Genomic DNA, 19,398 nt, shown 5'->3' with positions numbered 1-19,398 from the left:
TGCTGAGGTCCAGGTGTCACCTGCTGACAACAGGTGCTCATGTCACCTCCATAAGCAGCTGGCGCCAGAGCCTGGGCTGGGGTGGGGGTGGGGAACGTGTGTTCTCCCCTTCCCTCCCCACAGTTCCCAGGGGTGACGGGCCCAAAGCAGGGCCACCTGACCCCGTCAGCACTCCCAATCATTTCGTGGGGGACCTGACAATCCCTGATCTATCACTGGGTCCCCAGACCAGCTCCATGCTGAGATCAGCAGTATTTACTTTAACCTGACACTAGAAAGGCCAATTCCACCCAGGAGCAAGTTTTGAGCTGCACGGGGACCACACGGTGCTCCTTCCTGAGTTGTGTCAGGAGGAACTGCGTGAATCTGACCCCACATGGAAGGGTTGCTGTCATTAGTGAAAACTGACTGAGGACAGCAGAAGGGCACTGCTCAGGTTTCTGACGAAGGCCGAATCTCAGCAACCAAGCCCCAAGCTGCCCGAGGCCTGCCTGTAGCCCTCTCTGGCATGTACCTTGAGCCACTGCTTCTCAGTCAGAGAGTCGCTGTAGTCCACCTCCTTGCGGTGACGGGAGCCGCGGCCGAACATCTTCTCCTCCTCCTCCTCACAGGTCAGCCGCTCCACCTCGGCGTCGTCCTTGATGATCCACGAGGGGAGCTCATCCTCCTCCATCAGGCGCGGCTTCCGCTTGGGGTTGCGAGCCTCCTCACGCCTGCGGTCCAGGTCCATGCGCTGTGGAACATTGGGTGGCAGGGACAGAGGAAGAAAGGTGTCAGCACAGGGATGGCAATGGGAGCACAGGGGTGCCCTGACGAGGGGCTACTTCCCGCCTCAGGGCTACGCTGCATCGGTAGTTAAACAGTGGCCGGGCTGACCGGGCTCCCATGTCAGGCCCTTACTGGGGCTCAGCTTCAGGGGCAGAGAGAACTGGAAAGGACAGCAAAAGATGGCGGGAGAGGGGCTGAAATGGGGTGGTAGCTCCCTGTACAGTCTTGGCAAGAAGCACAAGCCTGCTGGGGCCAAGGGCACTCCTGATTCCATGCCCAAGAGGGGCGACAGCAGGCATCAGCAGGACCAAGGACCACACATCAGAGCAGGGCTGTGCATGTACACATCCCATCATCCTTATGACACACTTAGGAGGCCAGGGAACAAAGATGGATCAGTTAGGGGTCATCATGAGGCCACCCTAGGGCTGTCCCTGGCTCCATTACGGGCTGGGGCACCACTGTCACTGAGACCTTTTGCGCTGTGCGGTGTCAGCAGGGAGGGGCCTGCAAGCCCAGGTCCCCCTCGTGCAGGCGGGAACCGAGCCCTGCAAGGCGTGTAGGGTGGAACTGCTGTCCCGGCCCGTGTGCTCACCATGAACAGGTCGAACTCCTCCTCATGCCGGGCAATCATCTGGTTCACCGTCTCATCGTCAGGCACTTCGTCTTCTTCCTACAAGATTTCACAGGTTTAATCCGAGTGCGGAGAGGCCGGGGTGGGCGGCGGCCGGGCTCGGAGGCGAGCGGCGGCAGTCCATGGGAAATGAGCTGGCGGTCCCAGTCCGGCTGCGGTGGATGGGGACCCACACGGCAGCGAGAGGCACACACGCACACGCACACGCACGCTCCGTGGGATCAGGGCCCTTGCTGGCCGTCTCAGCCGAGAAGCCGAGGATTGAATGGGCATGGAGACTGAACTACCCCTCTCACCTTTAGAGGTGGCTCCTCCAAGTCGGGGTTGACGCCCGCTGGCGGAGGGGCAGTGTGGGCGAAGCTGGCACTGCCGCTGCCCGTGCTGCAGTGTCTGCTCTGTGGATAAATAGAGGACTTCAGTCTCCAGGGCTGTCAATCCGGCGTCTTTCACCAGCAGTTTAGAAAAAAAAAACCACTTCAAAGAAAAAGCAAGTACTCATCCTCTTTCCTTTCAGCCCACACTCCCTTTACTCCAAAGGGATGCAAAAAAAATAAGAGTGCAAAAAAGGTAAAAAAACAAAAATGAAAGCCGCTCATGCGTCCACCACTCACGCCGGGGAGGGGGTCGGGGCCGGCGCTGCCCTCACCTCATCCTGCTCCTCATGCTCGAGGATGGCCTGCAGGAAGGCACGCCTCTCGTGGCTGGAGGACTTTTGGTCGAACATGCCGGCCTGGATCACCTTCTGGTCGACGTTGAGCTTGTACTTGGCTGCAGCCAGAATCTTCTCCTCCACGCTGTTGACCGTGCAAAGGCGGAGAACGCGCACCTCATTCTGCTGCCCAATGCGGTGGGCACGGTCCTGCGCTTGCAGGTCCTGGGGAGAGAGAAATGCAGGTCAGTCCCAAACAAGCTCTTTAGACTGTTAAGGGAAAGTTGACCCTTGGATGCTCTCATGCACCTGCCTGGCTGCTCCTGCACCACAACCAGAGGCTGCACAGGCCGGAAGCTCAGGAGCAAGACAGAAGCCTCTGCCAGGATGATCTCACCTGAGCTCCTAAGCTAGAAATGTGTCCCTTTCTAAGTTAGCTGGGATTGGACAGAGACTGTGGGAAGGAAGCACAGTTTTAGAGGGCCACCCCAGGGGTTATGTTCCTGAGCAGTTCCTGTCACAGCTGCACAAGCCCCCAGGCCTAGCCCAGAAGAGCCCTGGCGTGGCCGTATCACAGCGAGGGAACTGTTTACAGAATGGCGCCAAGGCTGGGCAACATCACTGTGATACCTGGTTTGACTGGAGGCCCTGCTACTTTCTTGCTGGGCCCAGGCCCCCCTCTTTTGAGCTTCAGGATTCACTTTGCTGACATGAGACTCTCTCATGTCTACTGTGTTCAAAAGAGGAGCCAACAGGCATTGGGTGCTCAGTCGAGCACCTGGTAGATGCAGTGCCAACACTATCTGTATCATCACGCCCAGCGCAGAACCAGGAGGAGTCCTATAAAATCCTGTGTCGGGGGCCTGGAGCTGCTGGCAGGAAGAGACATGTGCAAGAACATGCCATGTTCACGTCAGAGCCACAACATGTGTGTGCACACAGGTTGATGCCTGCAAATGCTCAAAGGCCACTCCTGTGTGGGGCCGACCTCGAGATCTGCACCCAATGGGAACGGGTGTGTCTGTGTCTATGGTTCCTCCCCCAATTCAACTCAGCCTGTGATTCCCGGCAGGGCCCGCACCTGATGACCTATTCCTGGCCCTGCAACATGCCTCAGGACATCTGATGCTCCCCGGTGTAGTGGGGACAAGGCTCCTGCCTGCCTGATGACAGGGAAACACACCCTAACCACCTCTCAGGAAAAAGGCCAGTCATCGAGGTCTGGTAGGGAACTACTCCCCAGCCTGATGGCAGGAAGGGACACCAGCAACCACCCCAGTACGTCTGCCAGGTGAGTTATCACGTACACAATGATAACGGGTGCTGTGGGGCTATGGGGAAGGGCTTGCTCACACTGCCCACAGGAGTGAAAGCTGGGGCAGCCTGCTGGGCCACTTTGGCAGAAGCAACAAGAATGAGGAGGGGACAGGCCTATGGCTGAGCAATCCCACCTTTCAGGCTTGACCTGGCCGGTGCTCCAAGGGAGGGACAAGTGGTTTTCCCAAGGGGACAAATGGTCATGCTGAGAAACAGAAAACCCGGACACCTGCCCTCTGGGGTTTGTCTTTAAAGTTCTTGGGTCACCATATGCCAGGACAGCTGGCCGCCAAGCAAAGGCTGGGCAGGGTCCTGGTGCTTATGCATGGAGGCATGAACACACTAGCTGCCAGCAGGAAGAGGTACGTGCAAGAGCATGCCGTGTTCACATCAGAGCTGCAAACTGTGTGTGCACACAGGTTGATGCTGGCGTACACTCAAAGTAGAGTGGGATTGGTGTGGGAGGGGGAAATGGACTCTTGTCTGTTACTTTGAGTTACTGAAAATAATAATTTTATAATGAAAAGTAGGGAAAGGATAAAAGCTTACTTTGAAACTGCTGTATCTATAAAAGACCACATCCCTGTTATCAACCAGCAGGAAGCCCCATGAGGGGCCTGCAGATAAGAAACAAGGGCAGCAGCACACAAAGTGTGCCCCGAGTGTGGTTTTAAGAGGCACCAGCAGTGAGAGCTGGGCCAGAACACAGCCGGGAAGGACCTGTACAACTTCAACAGTGACTACAGCTGCCAGCCGACAAGACCGGGGCGGTTTCCACTTTCTTCGCACACCCACCTGATGCGTTTTGTTTTGTTTTGTTTTAAAATATGTACTTTTCCCTAATCAGAGCAAAAAACTAGTTCTGAGGAACAGAGAAAAATAACTGCTCTAGGCATCGCTCCAAAGGCGTCTGGAGCTGTGGGTGCTGCTGCTTCTCTGGGGCTGCAGGAGAACGTCAGGGGGCCTGTGGGACCCGGGACGGTGGGCACAGTCTCCCTGAGGCTTTGAGCCCCTCCCCCTGAGCCTCTTGTTACCTGGTGGGGGTTCCAGTCACTGTCGAATATGATCACAGTGTCAGCCGATTGGAGGTTCAGACCGAGCCCCCCAGCCCGGGTGCTGAGCAGGAAGATGAAGTACTCGGAGCCGGGCTCGTTGAAGGTTTTCAGCAGCATGCCCCGGTCCTCCGCTTTCGTGGTTCCTGCCGGGGGGTGGAAAGCAGGGTTATCAGGGTGACTGGGAGGAAGGGAGGGGTGGTGAGGAGACAATGAGGAACGCCTGACCAGGGGCCGGGACCACACCCTCACAGGTCCTACTGGGGCCACCTGAGCCACACTACATTTGTGCAACACGTGGCCATGAGCTGCAATTAGCAAGCAACTCATTTACAGGAGATGATAATGAGCCCCCAACGGGCCCACAGTGTAAAACGGAGCTGCTGTGGGAACTAAATGGGCGAGCGCGAGAGCATGGTGTCCGGCACCAGAGTGGGCTGCCCTGTAGGTGTCATTGCCACCACCTGCCCTGCCTAGAAGTCCAGCATGTGGCGGGAGACTCCACAGCCATTAACACCATGTCCCCCAAACACACAAGGGGCCTTAGGGTGGGCAGAGAGCACTGCTCTGGTAGAGAATAACCGGCCAGAGGGATGGGGCCTGCCTCCATCCTGCCGCAGTGGGAACTGTCTACAGGCGGGCACATGGGCCCTCATAATGGGGACTTGCTTCCCTCTGGGCAGGGCGGCTCCCTCTTCATGGAGTCATAAGGACTCTCATGTGACAGCCCAGGGTATGATCCTCAGCACCCCGAGTCTCAGAGCAAAGATGCCTCTGGTAAAGTCAGGTGTCATTTCTGGTGATGCTTCTGGCCACTTGCCTACACATCACAATGAACAGCATGGAGGCCTGATGCCCAGTGGAGCCGGGGCTGCCCCCGTTCCGAGGAGGGGCTAGGGCCTCTAGCTGGGGGTGGGGCAGGTGGGACCAGGCCATGTGGAGGGGCTGCTCCTGGACACCCGGCTGTGCCCTCACCTTCGGCATTCTGACAGCAGGAGGGCTGCCCCACGTGTCACTGAGTTCCCATCCCCTGTCCTGTCCCAGTTTCTGCCTGTTTCAGCAACCACATGAGGTGCTAGGAATGCAGCCACAGCTGAGCAGATGAAAATCCTCACCCTTACATAGAGGGCTCTCATCACGGAGAGAAGGGAATAAAAGGGACGAACAGACGGGTGCAGGGAACATGCCCCCTGCATTCAGCCTGTCCTCTATGGGTCAGGACGGTGACACAGAGGAGGAGCAGCACTCACAAAGGCTTGGCCCCTAAAGGACAGAGAGGACGATAAGGAGGGCCAGCACACAGATGGAGGGGTGAGGTGGGCCCAGCCATGCCAGCCTTAGCAGGGGTGCTGTTTTCAGTCCCAAGTGGAACACAGCTGAAGGGGGCAGGGCAGGGGACACATGACCAAAGCTGTGTTTGTGAGGTTGCTCTGGAAAGAATTCCAGGAAGGGCTGAAGGAAAGCAAGACCAGAACGAGGCAAAGGTTCTGGGTGAGGGTGGGGAGGGCGGAGATGGACAGATGAGACCAGCAACTATAGGTCCATGGTCTGAAAAAAACCCACAGTTCCACAGGATGCACGGTAAGAGATAAATCAGGGGCAAAGAGGATTGGGGTGTCTATCCATAGATTAGATAAAGGCTCTGAGGAGTGTGGTTTACCCCAGAGGCTCCCGAGTCAATTTTCCTTGAGAGCCCTGTTCACTCCATCTGATAGAGGGTGGGGGACTCTCTCTAGGGCCTTCCAGGTCAGATGACACTCATCGGAGCATGAGACCTGCATGCCATCAGCATCTCACTCAGCTCCCTCCACCCGGAGCGCCCACATTCTGGGAACAAGGCAGAAACAGGACTTCCTGGGAGTGCACATGGTCACGTGAGCGATGTTCCCAGGGGAACTTGAAGCTATCACCCCTGAAGCATCTGTTTCCCTCCCTCCCTTCCTCTCCTGCTATTCTCAGTGCTCACGCCTGATTCCAGCTCCAGAGCCACTCGGGCAGTGGAGAGAGGAGCATGTTGCTCACAGTAGCCTAATGAGAGCTGGCTCTCAGACCTCGGGGGGAAACACAAGCTGCTTCTGATTGGGACACTGAGTAGGCGGAAGAAAGCCTGCAGGGGATGCCTGAGAATGAAGCCAAAGTGGAAGACAAAACAGCCAGGAGCTCCAGAAAAGTCCCTCCAACATCACCTGGGCACCTGGATTCACCTGTGCCTAAAAGCTACCTCTTGAAGTTCAGTTGTGAAAGTCTAACAAAGCTTTCTTCCTTATGCCCACAGGATATGGGTTTCTGCCATTTATCACCATAACAGGACTGTAGGGTATCCCTCAACCATTGGACCCAGCTTATGGTGCAAAGGGCATAAGCCTTACTTTCAGGAGAACCAGCCACAAGACTCCCAGGGCCATCCCCCTGGTCTCTCGAGCCTGTGTCACTGAGTGTGCTGCTATGCCCACTCTGGTCACTAGAGCTACAGTCTTTGAGCCTTGGCCTGCCTTGTGACGGGGGGCATACTGGCCGGGAACTTTGGCAGCAGCGGATAGCTAGGCCCCCCTTTATTGTTTTTGCTTCTTAGGGCTGCACCCGAGGCACACAGAAGTTCTCAGGCTAGGGGGTGAATTGGAGCTACAGCTGCTGGCCTAGGCCACAGCCACGGCAATGTGGGGTCCAAGCCACATCTGTGACCTTCCCCATAGCTCACAGCTACACCAGATCCTCAACCCACTGAGTGAGGCCAGGGATTGAACCCGTAACCTCATGGATACTGGTCAGATTCATTTCCACTGAGCCACAACGGGAACTCCCAACAAGGCCCTTTAATCACCACCTTTCTCCCAGTCATACTCACCATCGAGCCTGAGGTATTTAAAACCGCGATACGCAAAATAGTCTTCCATGATCGTCATGAGGGAGGTCATCTGACAGAACAGCAGCACTTTATGGTTGGTGGCACGGAGTTTGGGAAGAATTCTGTCGAGCAGCTCAAACTTCCCCGAGGCTCGGTACAGGTCCAGCCTGGGGAGTGGAGGGGGTGGGGAGGGACACAGACAGCGTGAGCCACAGCACTCTGCGACGGGCAAAGGAGGAGGCACACCCCATCTCCAGTTACATGAGCCCAGGAAGGCTGGCCACCAGGCTCAGGGGCACACAAGTGGCTTCCCGAGCAGACTACCCTTCCCTGCCACTTGCCAGCATTTCAGTGAAACCACTTCAACTCAATTAAAACTCAGGTCACTATTTCCAGAGTGATCATGAAGTTACTGTCCAACTCAGATACTCTTAAAAGTGAGCGGATTGTAAATCAAGTATAATAAAAATATTTTATTTATTATTTTATTTTATTTTATTTTATTTTGCTTTTTAGGGCTGCCCCTGTGGCATATGGAAGTTCCCAGGCTAGGGGTCGAATTGGAGCTACAACTTCTGGCCTACACCACAGCCACAGCAACTTGAGATCCAAGCCGCATCTGCAACCTACACCACAGCTTGTGATCCTTAACTTACTGAGTGAAGCCAGGGATTGAACCCGCAACCTCATGGTTCCTAGTCAAGGTTTGTTTCCACTGCACCATGACGGGAACTCCCCAATTTTTTTTTTTTTTTAAAGAGAGAGAGGAGGTGCTATTAGTAAAGATAACAGGACAAGTAGCGTGGATGAAGGCTTCCCTGGGAAAGCAAGGCCTCCCATTAAAGAAACTTTAGGGAGCAGAGACTCACAGTGGAGAGCACCCATTTCGCAGCACATGCAGGGCTAAGGGCCACTGTGGCTCCTGTCATTCACTCCCAGTTTATAGATGTGAACACTGACACTGGGAGACAGTGTGACATGGCTGCTGACATGCCAGGGCCAGAACTCAAACCCAGGACTGTGTGGCCCCATTCTGCAATTTGTTATGAAAAACTATACAACAAATGAACATTTTGGTCTTTCATCTGGTGCCTCTGCTCCTGGAAATAGTTTACTATCCCAGAGAAATGATGGTGGTTTTAGCTCTAAGAATGTTTGTGTTTTTTGCGGTTTTTTCTTCTTTGGTTTTTTTTGGCCTTGCCCATGATATTCAGTTACCAGGCCAGAGATCGAACTCAATAAAAGAACAGTGCCCTGTGCCACAGCAGCGACAATGCCAGATCCTTAACCTGATAGGCCACTCTCCTAAGAATGTTTTATGCAAGGCTGTTTGTAGCAGTGAAACCTTGAGGCCGCATCCGTGTCCAATACCAGGGCTGAACGATGTCTGGGGTGCACATTATAAACAAAGCAGAAGAAAATCCCTCCACAGTGAGGTGGGTAGCACACTGTATAATGAATATGTCTCTGTTGGTGGGCAGAGTTTAGGATCAGAGTGGTTAGGAAAGTGGTCACAGGTCACAGAGCCTGGAAGAATAGGGCCTGGAAGCCAAGCCTAGTCAACTCTCAAAGTGGTGAATTTGTATTCTCTTTGAGTTCATCTATGTCTTTTAAATTTTCTGCCATGAACGGACTGCCTTTGAAACAAATATAACAACAGAAGTAAAGCCAATCAAAGAGAGAGACACCTGCACATAGACCAACTGCCCACCCCATTAAGCAAGAAAATCTCACCCTTGAACGATGCCGCCAGTAAAGCCCAAGTGCTCAGAAAAGGACTCCTGCAAAGGAAAGAGAGGTGGGTCAGTGTGGGGCAGCAATGAGCAGCCCAGCCCCATGCCTCTGAGTCAACCCACTGGTGCTCAGCCGTCAGCCACAATGGCTCCAAGGCCACACAGAGACACTGAACACAGTGTTTCTATCCCGACGACATCCCTTCCCTTGAAACAGAACACTCTCAACTGCCAAAAGGAGGAGTTCCTGTTGTGGCTCAGGGGAAACGAATCCAACTAGTATCCACAAGGATGTGGATTCGATCCCTGGTCTCGTTCAGTGTTTTAGGGATCCGGTGTTGTCACAAGCTGTGGTATAGGCTGCAGATGCAGCTTGGATCCTGCGATACTGTGGCTGTGGTGTAGGCTGGTAGCGTGAGCCTGAGACCATCCTTGGAGTCATGAAATGGAATCCCGGGGGGTCTTCAGGGGATTTGCAATGACCCTGAAATGTTATCAGAATGTATGGACAGATATGTGCTTTTTAGAAGCAAGAGTCTAGACCCTCAAGGGTACTGTGGACCAGAAAGGTTCTGACGAGGGCTGTCATGAAGAGGGACACTGAGCTCTCAATGTTTCAACCCAGGACAGCCCCTCAGGTCACTGAGTGGGAAAGGCTAGTAGCCAACGAGCAGGGCAGCGTGATCCCACCAGGGTGGGCAACAGCCTCAAAGAACAGCCTCCAAAGGCTTCAGTGGTTATTGGAGGGGCTTCCACTTCTCCTGCATATTTCCTTACACAGTTTGGATTCTTTACCATAAGTACTTGCAAACAAGAAATCAATCAAAAGACAAACGTACAAGCATCACAAAGTCAAAACATCACAACCTCTTCTTCTTCCTTTTTTTTTTTTTGGTCTTTTTGTCTTTTTAGGGCCACACCTGCAGGACATGGAGGGTATCAGGGTAGGGGTTGAATTGGAGCTATAGCTGCTGACCTACACCACAGCCAGAGCACCCCGGGATCCAAGCCACATCTGCAACCTACACCATAGCTCATGGCAACACTGGATCCTTAACCCACTGAGTGAGGCCAGGGATCAAACCTGCATCCTCATGGGTATTAGCCACATTCATTTCTGCTGGGCCACGAAGGGAACTCCCCAACAACCTCTTTTTTAAGGTTGTCACAAAGAAGCCACCTAGCTCTGTGTGGGTCTCAGTGCAGACAGCTGCTCCCAAGAGCAGGGCCTGTGCAGGGCTAAGGCCCACGAGCTCTGGGTGCCTCTGGGCCTGCCGCCCTGTCCCCAGACCTCACCTCGATGTGCTGGAACATGTACGGGTGGTTGCAGATCTTCCTCAGCTGCATGATGGTGTTCATCAGTGTCTTGGTGCCACCTTTGCCCTGAGGAGGTAGAAGAGAAGCTCCCAGATCGGTCTGGTCCTGGGGTGGGGGGGGTGGGGGGGGCAGGCGTGGAAGAAGGACGTGTGGCTTGTGGCAGAGGAGAGGGAGCGTAGCTCTGGCTCCTGCTGAGGCTTGGAGGGCTGAGGCCAGCACTGGGGAAGACAGAGACCCTCTGGCACCTGGGAAGGTGGAGGCTGAGGATGGGCCAGCGGGAAGGGAAACATGACAGGCAAAGAGCTGAGGCCAGATCACAAACATTTTGTGAGGCCAGACAGCTTCGAGGGCACTGGGTGGAGGCCCCAGGGGCTGCAGCCAGATGGGCCATGCTGGCTTACAAAGATCTCTGGCTACCAGGTGAAGGAAGGATGCGGGGGTGGGTGCCCTGGGCCGGGAAGTAAACCAGGAAATATGCTGCTACAACGGCTCAGGTAAGAAAGGGCCCAAAGGAAACGTCAAGGGGAGCAATCGAGGAGGCAAGGCCTAGCTCAAGGCATCGGACACAGAACTGAGGGACCTGAGAGGATGATTTCAGTCCTGGTGAGGGGAGCTGGGGCAGGTAGGACCTGGAACCTCAGAGGGTATCAGAAGGCAGCAGCCTGCACAGCCCCCCTCTCCTCTCCACTGTGAACTAATGTCACCCCAAAGTCACATAATAACAAGGCAAAGGGGCTCAGAGGATGTGGCTGTTGAGGTGACTCCTTCTCAGCTGGGAAGGTGGGACCCAATAGCACTTTCTACCTGCCAGGCTCTATGCTAGGCCCCACACTGCCAAGTGACACACAGGAGCCAGCACTTCTGAAGCAGAGGACCCCAGACAGGGCTGACTGAGGCTCTGGGGGACCCCCTGGAAACAGGCTTGCAGCCCCTGCTACCTCAGCGTTCTAGATGGGGCCGCTTCACACCAGACACAGTTTCAACCAAGCCATTCAATGCCTTTGAGATCACGACCAGATGGGGGCTCAGCCACAACATCACCTCCACGGAGGCGAAAGGCCCACTAGTTACAGTGTGCTCAAGCCCCACACCCAGCTGCCCACCAACCCGCCCACCGTAGACACCAAGGTGGGGAAGGGGGCCCCGGGCTAACCTTCTTGTCCTTCTCAGAGCCATCGGTCAGCAGCACCCCCTTGGCCTGCATGTGCCGGTAGAGCACGCGCTGCAGGGCGGACATGTCGCACTTGATGACGTATTCCACCTGCAGGGACACATGCCACCGTCAGCTGGAACCGAGGGTCCAGAGCCTGGCCCAGCTCCAATCTCCCAGCCTCTCGGAGGCTCCTGGGCCCTGGTATGTGTGCTCGGATCAGGGCACACAGGAGACAGTGAGGAGACCCCACAGATAGACTATGGCAGGTCTATGCAGAGAAATGTGGACTATGCAGAGAAATGTGGGGGGCATTGTGGGCCTGAAGGGGCAACTTGGCCACCTTCTGAGGACCTCTCCACAGCTGGCCAAAAAAACCAAGGGCAAGTGTGACTGCAGGGGAGACTGGCTAGGGTCACCAACCCTCAGGGGAGAGAGAAGGGGCCCTGGTGACCAGCAGGTGGGACCTAGTACTCGAACACAGCACACTGGCCTTCCACTTTGGGGACCTGTGGGGGTGGGAAGCCATCCCCAGGCTGGATCGACCAGGGCCAGACCTGGGACCCAGGACAGTCACCTGACAGGGCCCACCCTAGAGAACCCCCCTGCACAATGCTCAGAACAAACATGGCACCTTTTCAGGCAACTGAGCCTCGACTTCCTTCTTGAGCCGCCGGAGCAGGAAGGGCCGTAGCACTTTGTGGAGACGACGGATGATGAGAATGGTTTCCTCCTCGTTCAGGTCCACCTGGCATCCCCAATAAGACACGCAAACCAAGCGTTATCTCCGAAGAAGGGGACAGGCCACTGGGAGCCTCCTTTTCAGGCTGCCTTAAGCTTTATCGGAGCCTGGCAGGCACCTTCTCCCTTTGGAAAACTGCAAGGATCTGGGACCTGCCACAGAAGTCCTGGGACACAGAGGCCAAGGCCCCAGGGCACTCTGCTCCGCGGCCTCATGAAGAGAAACACAGCGGCATGCTGTCACTTCCCCCAAAGTAGCATGAACTTGTGTGCCCAGAACCCCACCAACATGTCCAAATGAAAGCTGGATAGCACCAGGGTCACAATGATTGGCGTTTGATGTCAACTGGGGGTTCTCACAGTGGGTTTGGCCCTGTCACTGGGAGCCCAAATCCACTCTCATTTCTGCCTGGGTGGGACGGAGGGAAAGAAATGCTGCTCTCTCCCAGGAGGCCTGCTACTCTGAAGAGCAAGACAGCACCTAGAGGTCAACTTGAAAATAAGTGGAACAGAGCATTTGTTCCCCAGTTATTGGGGTAGGGATCCCGATTGTCTCAAAACTGGTGGCTTCTTTATTAGGAGACTCTTGGAAAGGCCCGTTTCTCTTTCAGGAGGATTACTGCCTCAGCTGGTGCACAGATGGGGGATCCCATGGACGATGTCGACAGAGGCCCCTCTGTAACAGCCTGGTAGCCTTGGCTGTCCTGGACTTCTCTATGGAAAACCTCAAAACTGGGAGGAAGCAGGCTGGGACATGGCTGCCTGGGCAGTGACACTCCTGTCAACCCCTGCAGGTGTGCCCACTTCCCCAGTCACCAGGCTGCTTCACCTCCTTCAACTGAAAAAGCAGCTGGCCTGGAAGTGGACTGAACACCACCCACAGCTATATGAACCTCGAGGTGCACGGCCACAGCATTCTTTGAAAACAAGAGGTACAGATGCAGACCATGTTACATCCTTGACTGAAACCTTCAGAGTTTCCCACTGCCCTCAGGGTGAAAACCAAATTCCCCTCAGATCCTCCAGCTGCGCCTTCACACCTCAAGGCCATATTTCTTGCTGTCCCCTCCCTGTGCCTGGGGCGCAGGATCAGGTGAGCCTAGAGAGTACCCTGGGATTTGCCCTCAGGGCTGCCTCCAATTGGCTGGGCCTGCTGTGGTGGGCACTGAACACATGCCAGTTGGGCCTGGGACCATCAACTTGAATGGTCTTTGGAGAAGCTCGTGGCTGAGGGACCAAGGCTCCCCACTCCACCCCACACTAGCACGTGGCTGGCTGCACACCCACCTTTTCCCCAGTCATGGCAAAGGGTGCATTGAACCACTGTTCAAAGGTGCTGCAGCTCTTGAAGATGGTGGGCAGCAGGAAGTTGAGCAGTGCCCAGAGCTCAGGCAGCTTGTTCTGCAGCGGTGTGCCCGTCAGCAGCAGGCGGCGGGGGGCCACGTAGTGCGTGTTGAGGACCTGCGTCAGCTTGCAGTGGTGGTTCTTCATGCGGTGGCCTTCGTCCACGATCATGTACTTCCAGCGGATCTGCGGGCCCGAGAGCAGGAAGTCAGAGCAGGACAGGCGGGCGGGGCTGCCCGGCTGGGCAAAACCTCAAGGCCAGTAGGCAAGAAGACACCAGGCAGATCAGCCTGTCGAGGAGGAAAACGTGAGCACAACAGCCCCTGGTGAGGGAGCAGCACACCATGTGACAGCCACACACAGCAGCCTCTGTAAAGTGTGGGGTGAGGGCGGACACTCAGACAGAGAGACATAGCCATGACCTGCCACCCGGTGAAAAAAGCCACATGTGGAAGAGTGTTTAGGCTTCCCAAGAAAACTACACATTCTAGCATCTGGCACAGAGAAAACCCCCAAATAACACACCCCTGCTGAGCAGAAGCTCCCCTGGGTGGGGTCCACGGAGCACGTGGTTTGGTAACAGGGACACTGCTAATTGGCAGGTTGTGGCTCTAAGGCAGGTGTAGCACAGGCGGGAAGAGAGTGTGAGCTTTGGGACCATGGCTGAGCCCCAGAGCCTGTCAGGGGCCACATGTCTGAAGGACACAGGCTGGACACCAATTCTAATGGTGAGTGGGAGTCTGCAGGCAGGAGCTGCGGGTATAAATCCCTGTTTATACGTCACTGCGATGAGCTTCAGAGCCACTCTGGCTTCGCCTTCTAAATCCCAAGGACCCAGGGTGGCCTAAAGGAGGCAGTGCATGTCAGGTGCACTGGGCGAAAAAGGCAGAACTGACAGGAGGGTGGGGGTGGGCAGCAGCCATTTCCTGAGAGGAGCCCCCACAACAGGGCATTTACATCCATTAAAGCCACTGTCAGATAAACACAGGATATTCAGAGCCCTGTTCCCACGCTTGGGACGGGCCTGGCTCTCTACTAGGTCAGAAGGGTGATCCGCAGCGCAAGTCCCAAGGTAGGCACACTGGACCCCAGCTCCCTGGGCCTCACTTTCCTTATCTGCAGCTCAGAGATGTGGACCAAGCACCAAATATCATCGGTATGATGAAGACCCACAGGTGTGGTAACATGTAAACATCTCCATCCATGGGGTCAAAGGTCAACCATGGACTTTACTCCCCTGCACCGTAGTGAGGCCAGATGTAGCACCTTCTGGCTCGGTCCCTTTCCAAACCAGGGAAAGAACTTTCACTCTCTGCAGGCAGAGGACAGTGCCTGTCTTCCGTTGGGATCATGATCTGTTCCTGGTAATTCAGCTGCCTTGACAGCTACATCAGCTGAGAGGCCCCCAGTGGAGGTGCCAGCCCAGTGGCCCAAGGCTAATGGAACACAGAGGACCTCAGAGTCCTGGGCCCTGAATGCTGAATCCTGCCTGCTTTGTGGGCTGGATTTCTGTGGGTTGTGGTGGGAGACACAGCCACCAGGGAGGGAGGTCTGAGGCCTCTAGAGAAAGGTGGAGACAAGCGGGCCTCGCCAAGGCTCTGCCAGGGACACGGCAGGCAGAAGAGGCAGGTCCATGTGTGACCAGGCTCTTCAGACAGAAAACCTGAGGGGAGCTGGTCCAAGTGCTGCCCAGACAGCACTCATCTCTGGACGTGACCCAGGGCCAGCCTGGGGACAGGCAGAGAGGCAAACCCAAGGTCACCTGGACCAGGGCCATTCACAGACAGAGCAGCTGTCTTTATATGCATGTGCAGGGGAATCACTGAGAAATGACTTGCAGGGGCCTTGAGAAGATGGGAAGTGTGATGCACACGACAATCCTGGGCAGGATCATGGGGCCCCTGACAGCACATGACAGCCTGGGCTGGCTTGTTTCACAAGTAAACACACTACCTTTGCAAGGATGTGCTTGTCTTTAATGATATACTCGTATGTGGTCAGCAAAACGTTGAACTTGCCGCTCCGGAGCTGAGGAACAAAAGCTCGTCTGGCTGCTGGAGAGCCCTGTGAGGGAGAGAAGACACGCGCGCCTCAGCCTCCAGGTCCTGACTGAGGCTGCTGGCCCATCCTCCAGCCCTGCCGTGTAGAGGGTCAACTGCAGGCAGTGGAGAGGAGTAGGGGCCCTCCGTGGCCCGGGCTTCCTGGGAAACACGCTGCCTGAAACTCCATCTGTCCTGCTCCTGATGGTTGACCAGCTCCATTTCCCACACCCTCCTCTTCCTGGGTCCCCACCTCAGGCCTCCATATCTTCCACACAAGTGCAGATCATTGTGATTATTCCTTGAGGGCAGCTCCAGCCCCTCCCCAGAAAATCTGCTCCAACCTCCCCTTTTCCAAGCTCACACTGCAGACAGACTGAGCTTGGCTAGCTCCCATAAGCTCTTACCAGTAGAGAGACTTTTATTTATTTAGGCCACACCTGAGGCATGCGAAAATTCCTGGATAAGGGATTGAACCCGTGCCACAGCAGTGACAATGTCAGATTCTTAACCTGCTGTGCCACCAGGGAAGTCCCCAGAATGACTTTTAGTTCCCCCAACCTCAACAAATTCTCCCTACACCTGCTGTTCCTTCTGCCAAGACCCGCTTCTCCCTATCACGGGGCCGTGAGCCTCACAGAACAGGGTGGCGAGCCTGGACCTGGGAGCCCAGCCGCCATGGTTCTGCCACTAAGTGGCTGCGTGAGGCCCTCTCTGCCTTCTCCCCCACAAGGACAAGAGGCACCATGCGTCCCCACTTCACAGGAGAACTGATCGAGGGGTGGCACTCAGAGCAGGCCTGCACGGGGCTCACATGCCCCATCACAAAGCAGCCCATTGTAGACACTAAGTCATCCTATGTGAATGGGTTTTAACCAAAGCTCAGTGAGAATTAAATTAGCTATCAGTGAATGCATTAATGTCACCACATTCCACAAAATGAGTTCACAACCTCGCTTCTTTTTCAGCATTTCTTCTCAAAACAAAATGATCCGAACCCTGCGTTAACAGCAGGATCCTACGTCATGGCAGAAGAAAACGTACACATGTACACTTTATCACCAATACAAGCTGACATCCCTCCTCACCTACATGTACCCCGCACCCTCTATCCCTCCCTCCCTCCCTGCGCCCACGCCTACCTCCTCAGGCTGCCACATACCTTGTATGACACCTTCACCACGGAGGGGGCCCATTTGTCAAATTCGTATGCCCAGTTGGACAGCGTTCTGGTGGAAACAAGGAAGGGGTGGTTAGGCTCTAGTTCTGTCACCAGCAGCTCACTGTCCACAATGACACCCACAAGAAAATGAAGCCGCCGTAGCTGTGACCTCAGAGGTGGCACAGTAACCGACTGACTGAAGGAAGCAGGGGATGGTGCCCCGGGTTGGTGACACAGGGACACACAAAGGTAGGGTGGTGGGTACAGGGACAGCAGCTACTAGAGGGTGGCAGGAGCCTGGATAGGCCTGGGCTGGAGCAGGGTGGCCGGAGAGGGCCAGGCCAAGGAGCTGGACCTTGGAGATCAGTCCTCTGTCACTACTGTGCAGTGACAGGCCCCTGTGAGAATATACCATTTGCTGTGGATCACTGCCAGGAAAAACGCAGACTCATGGTGCCTCGTTTCAGGTTCAGAAGGCTAGGGCTTATGCCTGGAGCTATAGGAGGCACCACAGGGTCTTGGGGCCACCTCGAAATGAAAACAGCAGCCACTGCAGCTTCCTGTCCAGTAAGAGACAGAATGAAGACGGTGGGCAGGTGAGACCAAGCCAGGCCCAGGCAGAAGACTGGAGGAGGGGAGCGTAGGCAGAGGACCCAAGGTCAGTAAGGGGGGAAAGAGGGGGAGACGGGCAGTGACTGGATATGGGGGCGGGTGAGGAGGGACAAGCCACTCCAGACTATATGAGATAGCCTCAGCAGAGGGTGATGGCAGCAATAAAACCAAGTTTGGAGAGGGAGGGCTCTCAGAGAAACACTGGGACATAGAATTTTCAGTGGGGGAGGGAATTCACTCATAGTCTAGACTGGGGGGTTTGTAAAGACAGGACTCAAAGGCCAAGTGGTAGAAACTGCTTGTGGCTCACCCAGCTCCTCCCTCCAAGAAGTTCCACTGAGGGTACTGCTGTGTCTCCCTTGAACCCCTAGCAGTCAGGGCCAACCAGGTGGACACAATCCGAGCCATTGAGATGGAAGCTCAAGTCACTGGGCTGAAAACTGGGGAAAGGGTAGAGGGGACAGGGCTGGGGGTAGGGCTGGGGACTCAGCTGCTCTTGCTGCTCCTGGCCCCACTCATCATGCTGGGAACCCAGAGGAGATGATGGAGGCAGTGTAGCCGTCTTGCAACCATGAGGGTAAAATCCTGGGGATGACAGAGCAGAAGACTGCAGAAAGCCTGGATCCTGGCAGCTTGAAGGCACCAGGTCGGCCTTAGGCCACCTGGCTCTGGGCTTTCTTTCACTGAGGGTCACCAAGATCGCCCTGGTTCAGTCACTGAGGTCTGGTTCTCTACTGCAGGGAGCAATGAGGGACAGTCAGGGCATCAAGAGAAGCCAAGCGCCAAAACCTGAGGTGTTGGGGGCAGAGGGGGAGAAGAGCCGAAGAGAGTCAGGAAGGGAAGTAAGGAAACAGGGCAGAGGGAGAGGTCAAGACAAGCAAACTCATGGTGGAGAACACCACATCCCAATGGTGGACAGGACAGCAGGACACTAGGGGTCTGAAAGTGTTCCCCAGGGTACAGGGGGCTCTTCTGGCCTGCAGAAGATGACACTCAACAGACAGGACCTCAGTGTACATAGGACTGCAGATCAGGTCCTGCTGGTGTAAAGGCTGCAAATCAACCTACAACATAACTTCACTGAAGGGAATAGGGGAAAGCAATCAACTGAAGTAACCTGGGGAAATGATGTTTTGACCGGAAGTGGTTAAGTCTAAGGTCAAAGGAGCTGGGTCTAAACACTGTACCCCAGGTGGTGAGGCTGTTTCTCACAGGCTAAGTATTCCGAAAGTGCTGTAAATGCACTCTGGGAGCCAACATATGAGCGAAGGGAAAGACTAGAACCAGCGCTGTGGTCCCAGCTGAGTCGGAGACAGCAGCGTGGTCACACTTAGCTACACAGAGACACAGATGACCAGATGCAAATCACGTCAGCACGTATGCATGAGGGTCAGGACGTGTATTCCTAGCGCTGCACAGGGAAGGCCTAGAAGCAGTGATGCCCCAGCAGCAAGGAGCACACCTCACGCCCGGGTCTTGGTTTCCATGACCATTTTTTAATAGGAGAAACCTGGAGAAGTGGCTGATTCTAGGCCTGGGCAGGAAATGCACCAGCTGAGCTTGGAGCATCTTTGGGTGCCAAAAAGGAAAAAAGTGCTCAAAAACCCCCACAAGGATAGGGGCATGTCAAAGGGACAGAGCAGCCCACTGGAAAAACCCCCGATGGCCAAGGCTGGAATGATCTGAGCAACAAAATAAACTAGTACTGGAGTTCAGCCCAAAGTATACAATAAAGATCCATTAAGTCCACACTGATACAAATCACTGAATACATCTGCAAATGAGAGATAAGAGAGAAATCTCCCACAAAGAAAAACTCCAAATAATTTAAAAGGTGACCTCCCCTTCAAGGAGATGACTCTCATCTGCCAACTTGTGGGCTGAACTTAGTGACTTTTTTCCCAGGATACAAGACGGAAGGGGAGAAAAGAGAAACTTCATCGTGGAGATGCCTGACACACACTTCCTCAGCCAGGCGATCAAGGTCAACCTCAAGAGTGAAAAGTCACGTTGACAGTAACCGCCCTTGATGTGA

At 55.0% G+C, this 19,398-nt stretch overlaps 1 protein-coding gene across 25 annotated transcripts in view; it reads right to left on the bottom strand.

Moving 5' to 3' along the window:
- SMARCA4 (SWI/SNF related, matrix associated, actin dependent regulator of chromatin, subfamily a, member 4) overlaps nt 1–19,398 on the bottom strand; it is a 93,127-nt gene that overhangs the window by 25,773 nt on the left and 47,956 nt on the right. For 16 of the 25 annotated variants that reach the window (XM_021083834.1, XM_021083835.1, XM_021083838.1 and 13 more), the window contains exons 17-29: nt 16,752–16,818; nt 15,504–15,614; nt 13,494–13,736; nt 12,100–12,213; nt 11,469–11,576; nt 10,295–10,381; nt 9,000–9,046; nt 7,266–7,432; nt 4,403–4,566; nt 2,049–2,276; nt 1,699–1,797; nt 1,364–1,441; nt 515–733 (exon numbers count right to left, since the gene is read on the bottom strand). In XM_021083834.1, coding sequence (XP_020939493.1) covers nt 515–733; nt 1,364–1,441; nt 1,699–1,797; nt 2,049–2,276; nt 4,403–4,566; nt 7,266–7,432; nt 9,000–9,046; nt 10,295–10,381; nt 11,469–11,576; nt 12,100–12,213; nt 13,494–13,736; nt 15,504–15,614; nt 16,752–16,818 — 1,732 coding nt within the window. The remainder of the gene's footprint in view (nt 1–514; nt 734–1,363; nt 1,442–1,698; nt 1,798–2,048; nt 2,277–4,402; nt 4,567–7,265; nt 7,433–8,999; nt 9,047–10,294; nt 10,382–11,468; nt 11,577–12,099; nt 12,214–13,493; nt 13,737–15,503; nt 15,615–16,751; nt 16,819–19,398) is intronic. The other 9 variants (XM_021083849.1, XM_021083847.1, XM_013994691.2 and 6 more) reach the window with 1 other exon arrangement.

The sequence above is a fragment of the Sus scrofa genome, chromosome 2 (genome assembly GCF_000003025.6).
Source record: "Sus scrofa isolate TJ Tabasco breed Duroc chromosome 2, Sscrofa11.1, whole genome shotgun sequence".
NCBI lineage: Eukaryota > Metazoa > Chordata > Mammalia > Artiodactyla > Suidae > Sus > Sus scrofa.
Note: the sequence above shows the minus strand (reverse complement) of the source record. Positions and strands in the feature narration are given on the sequence as shown.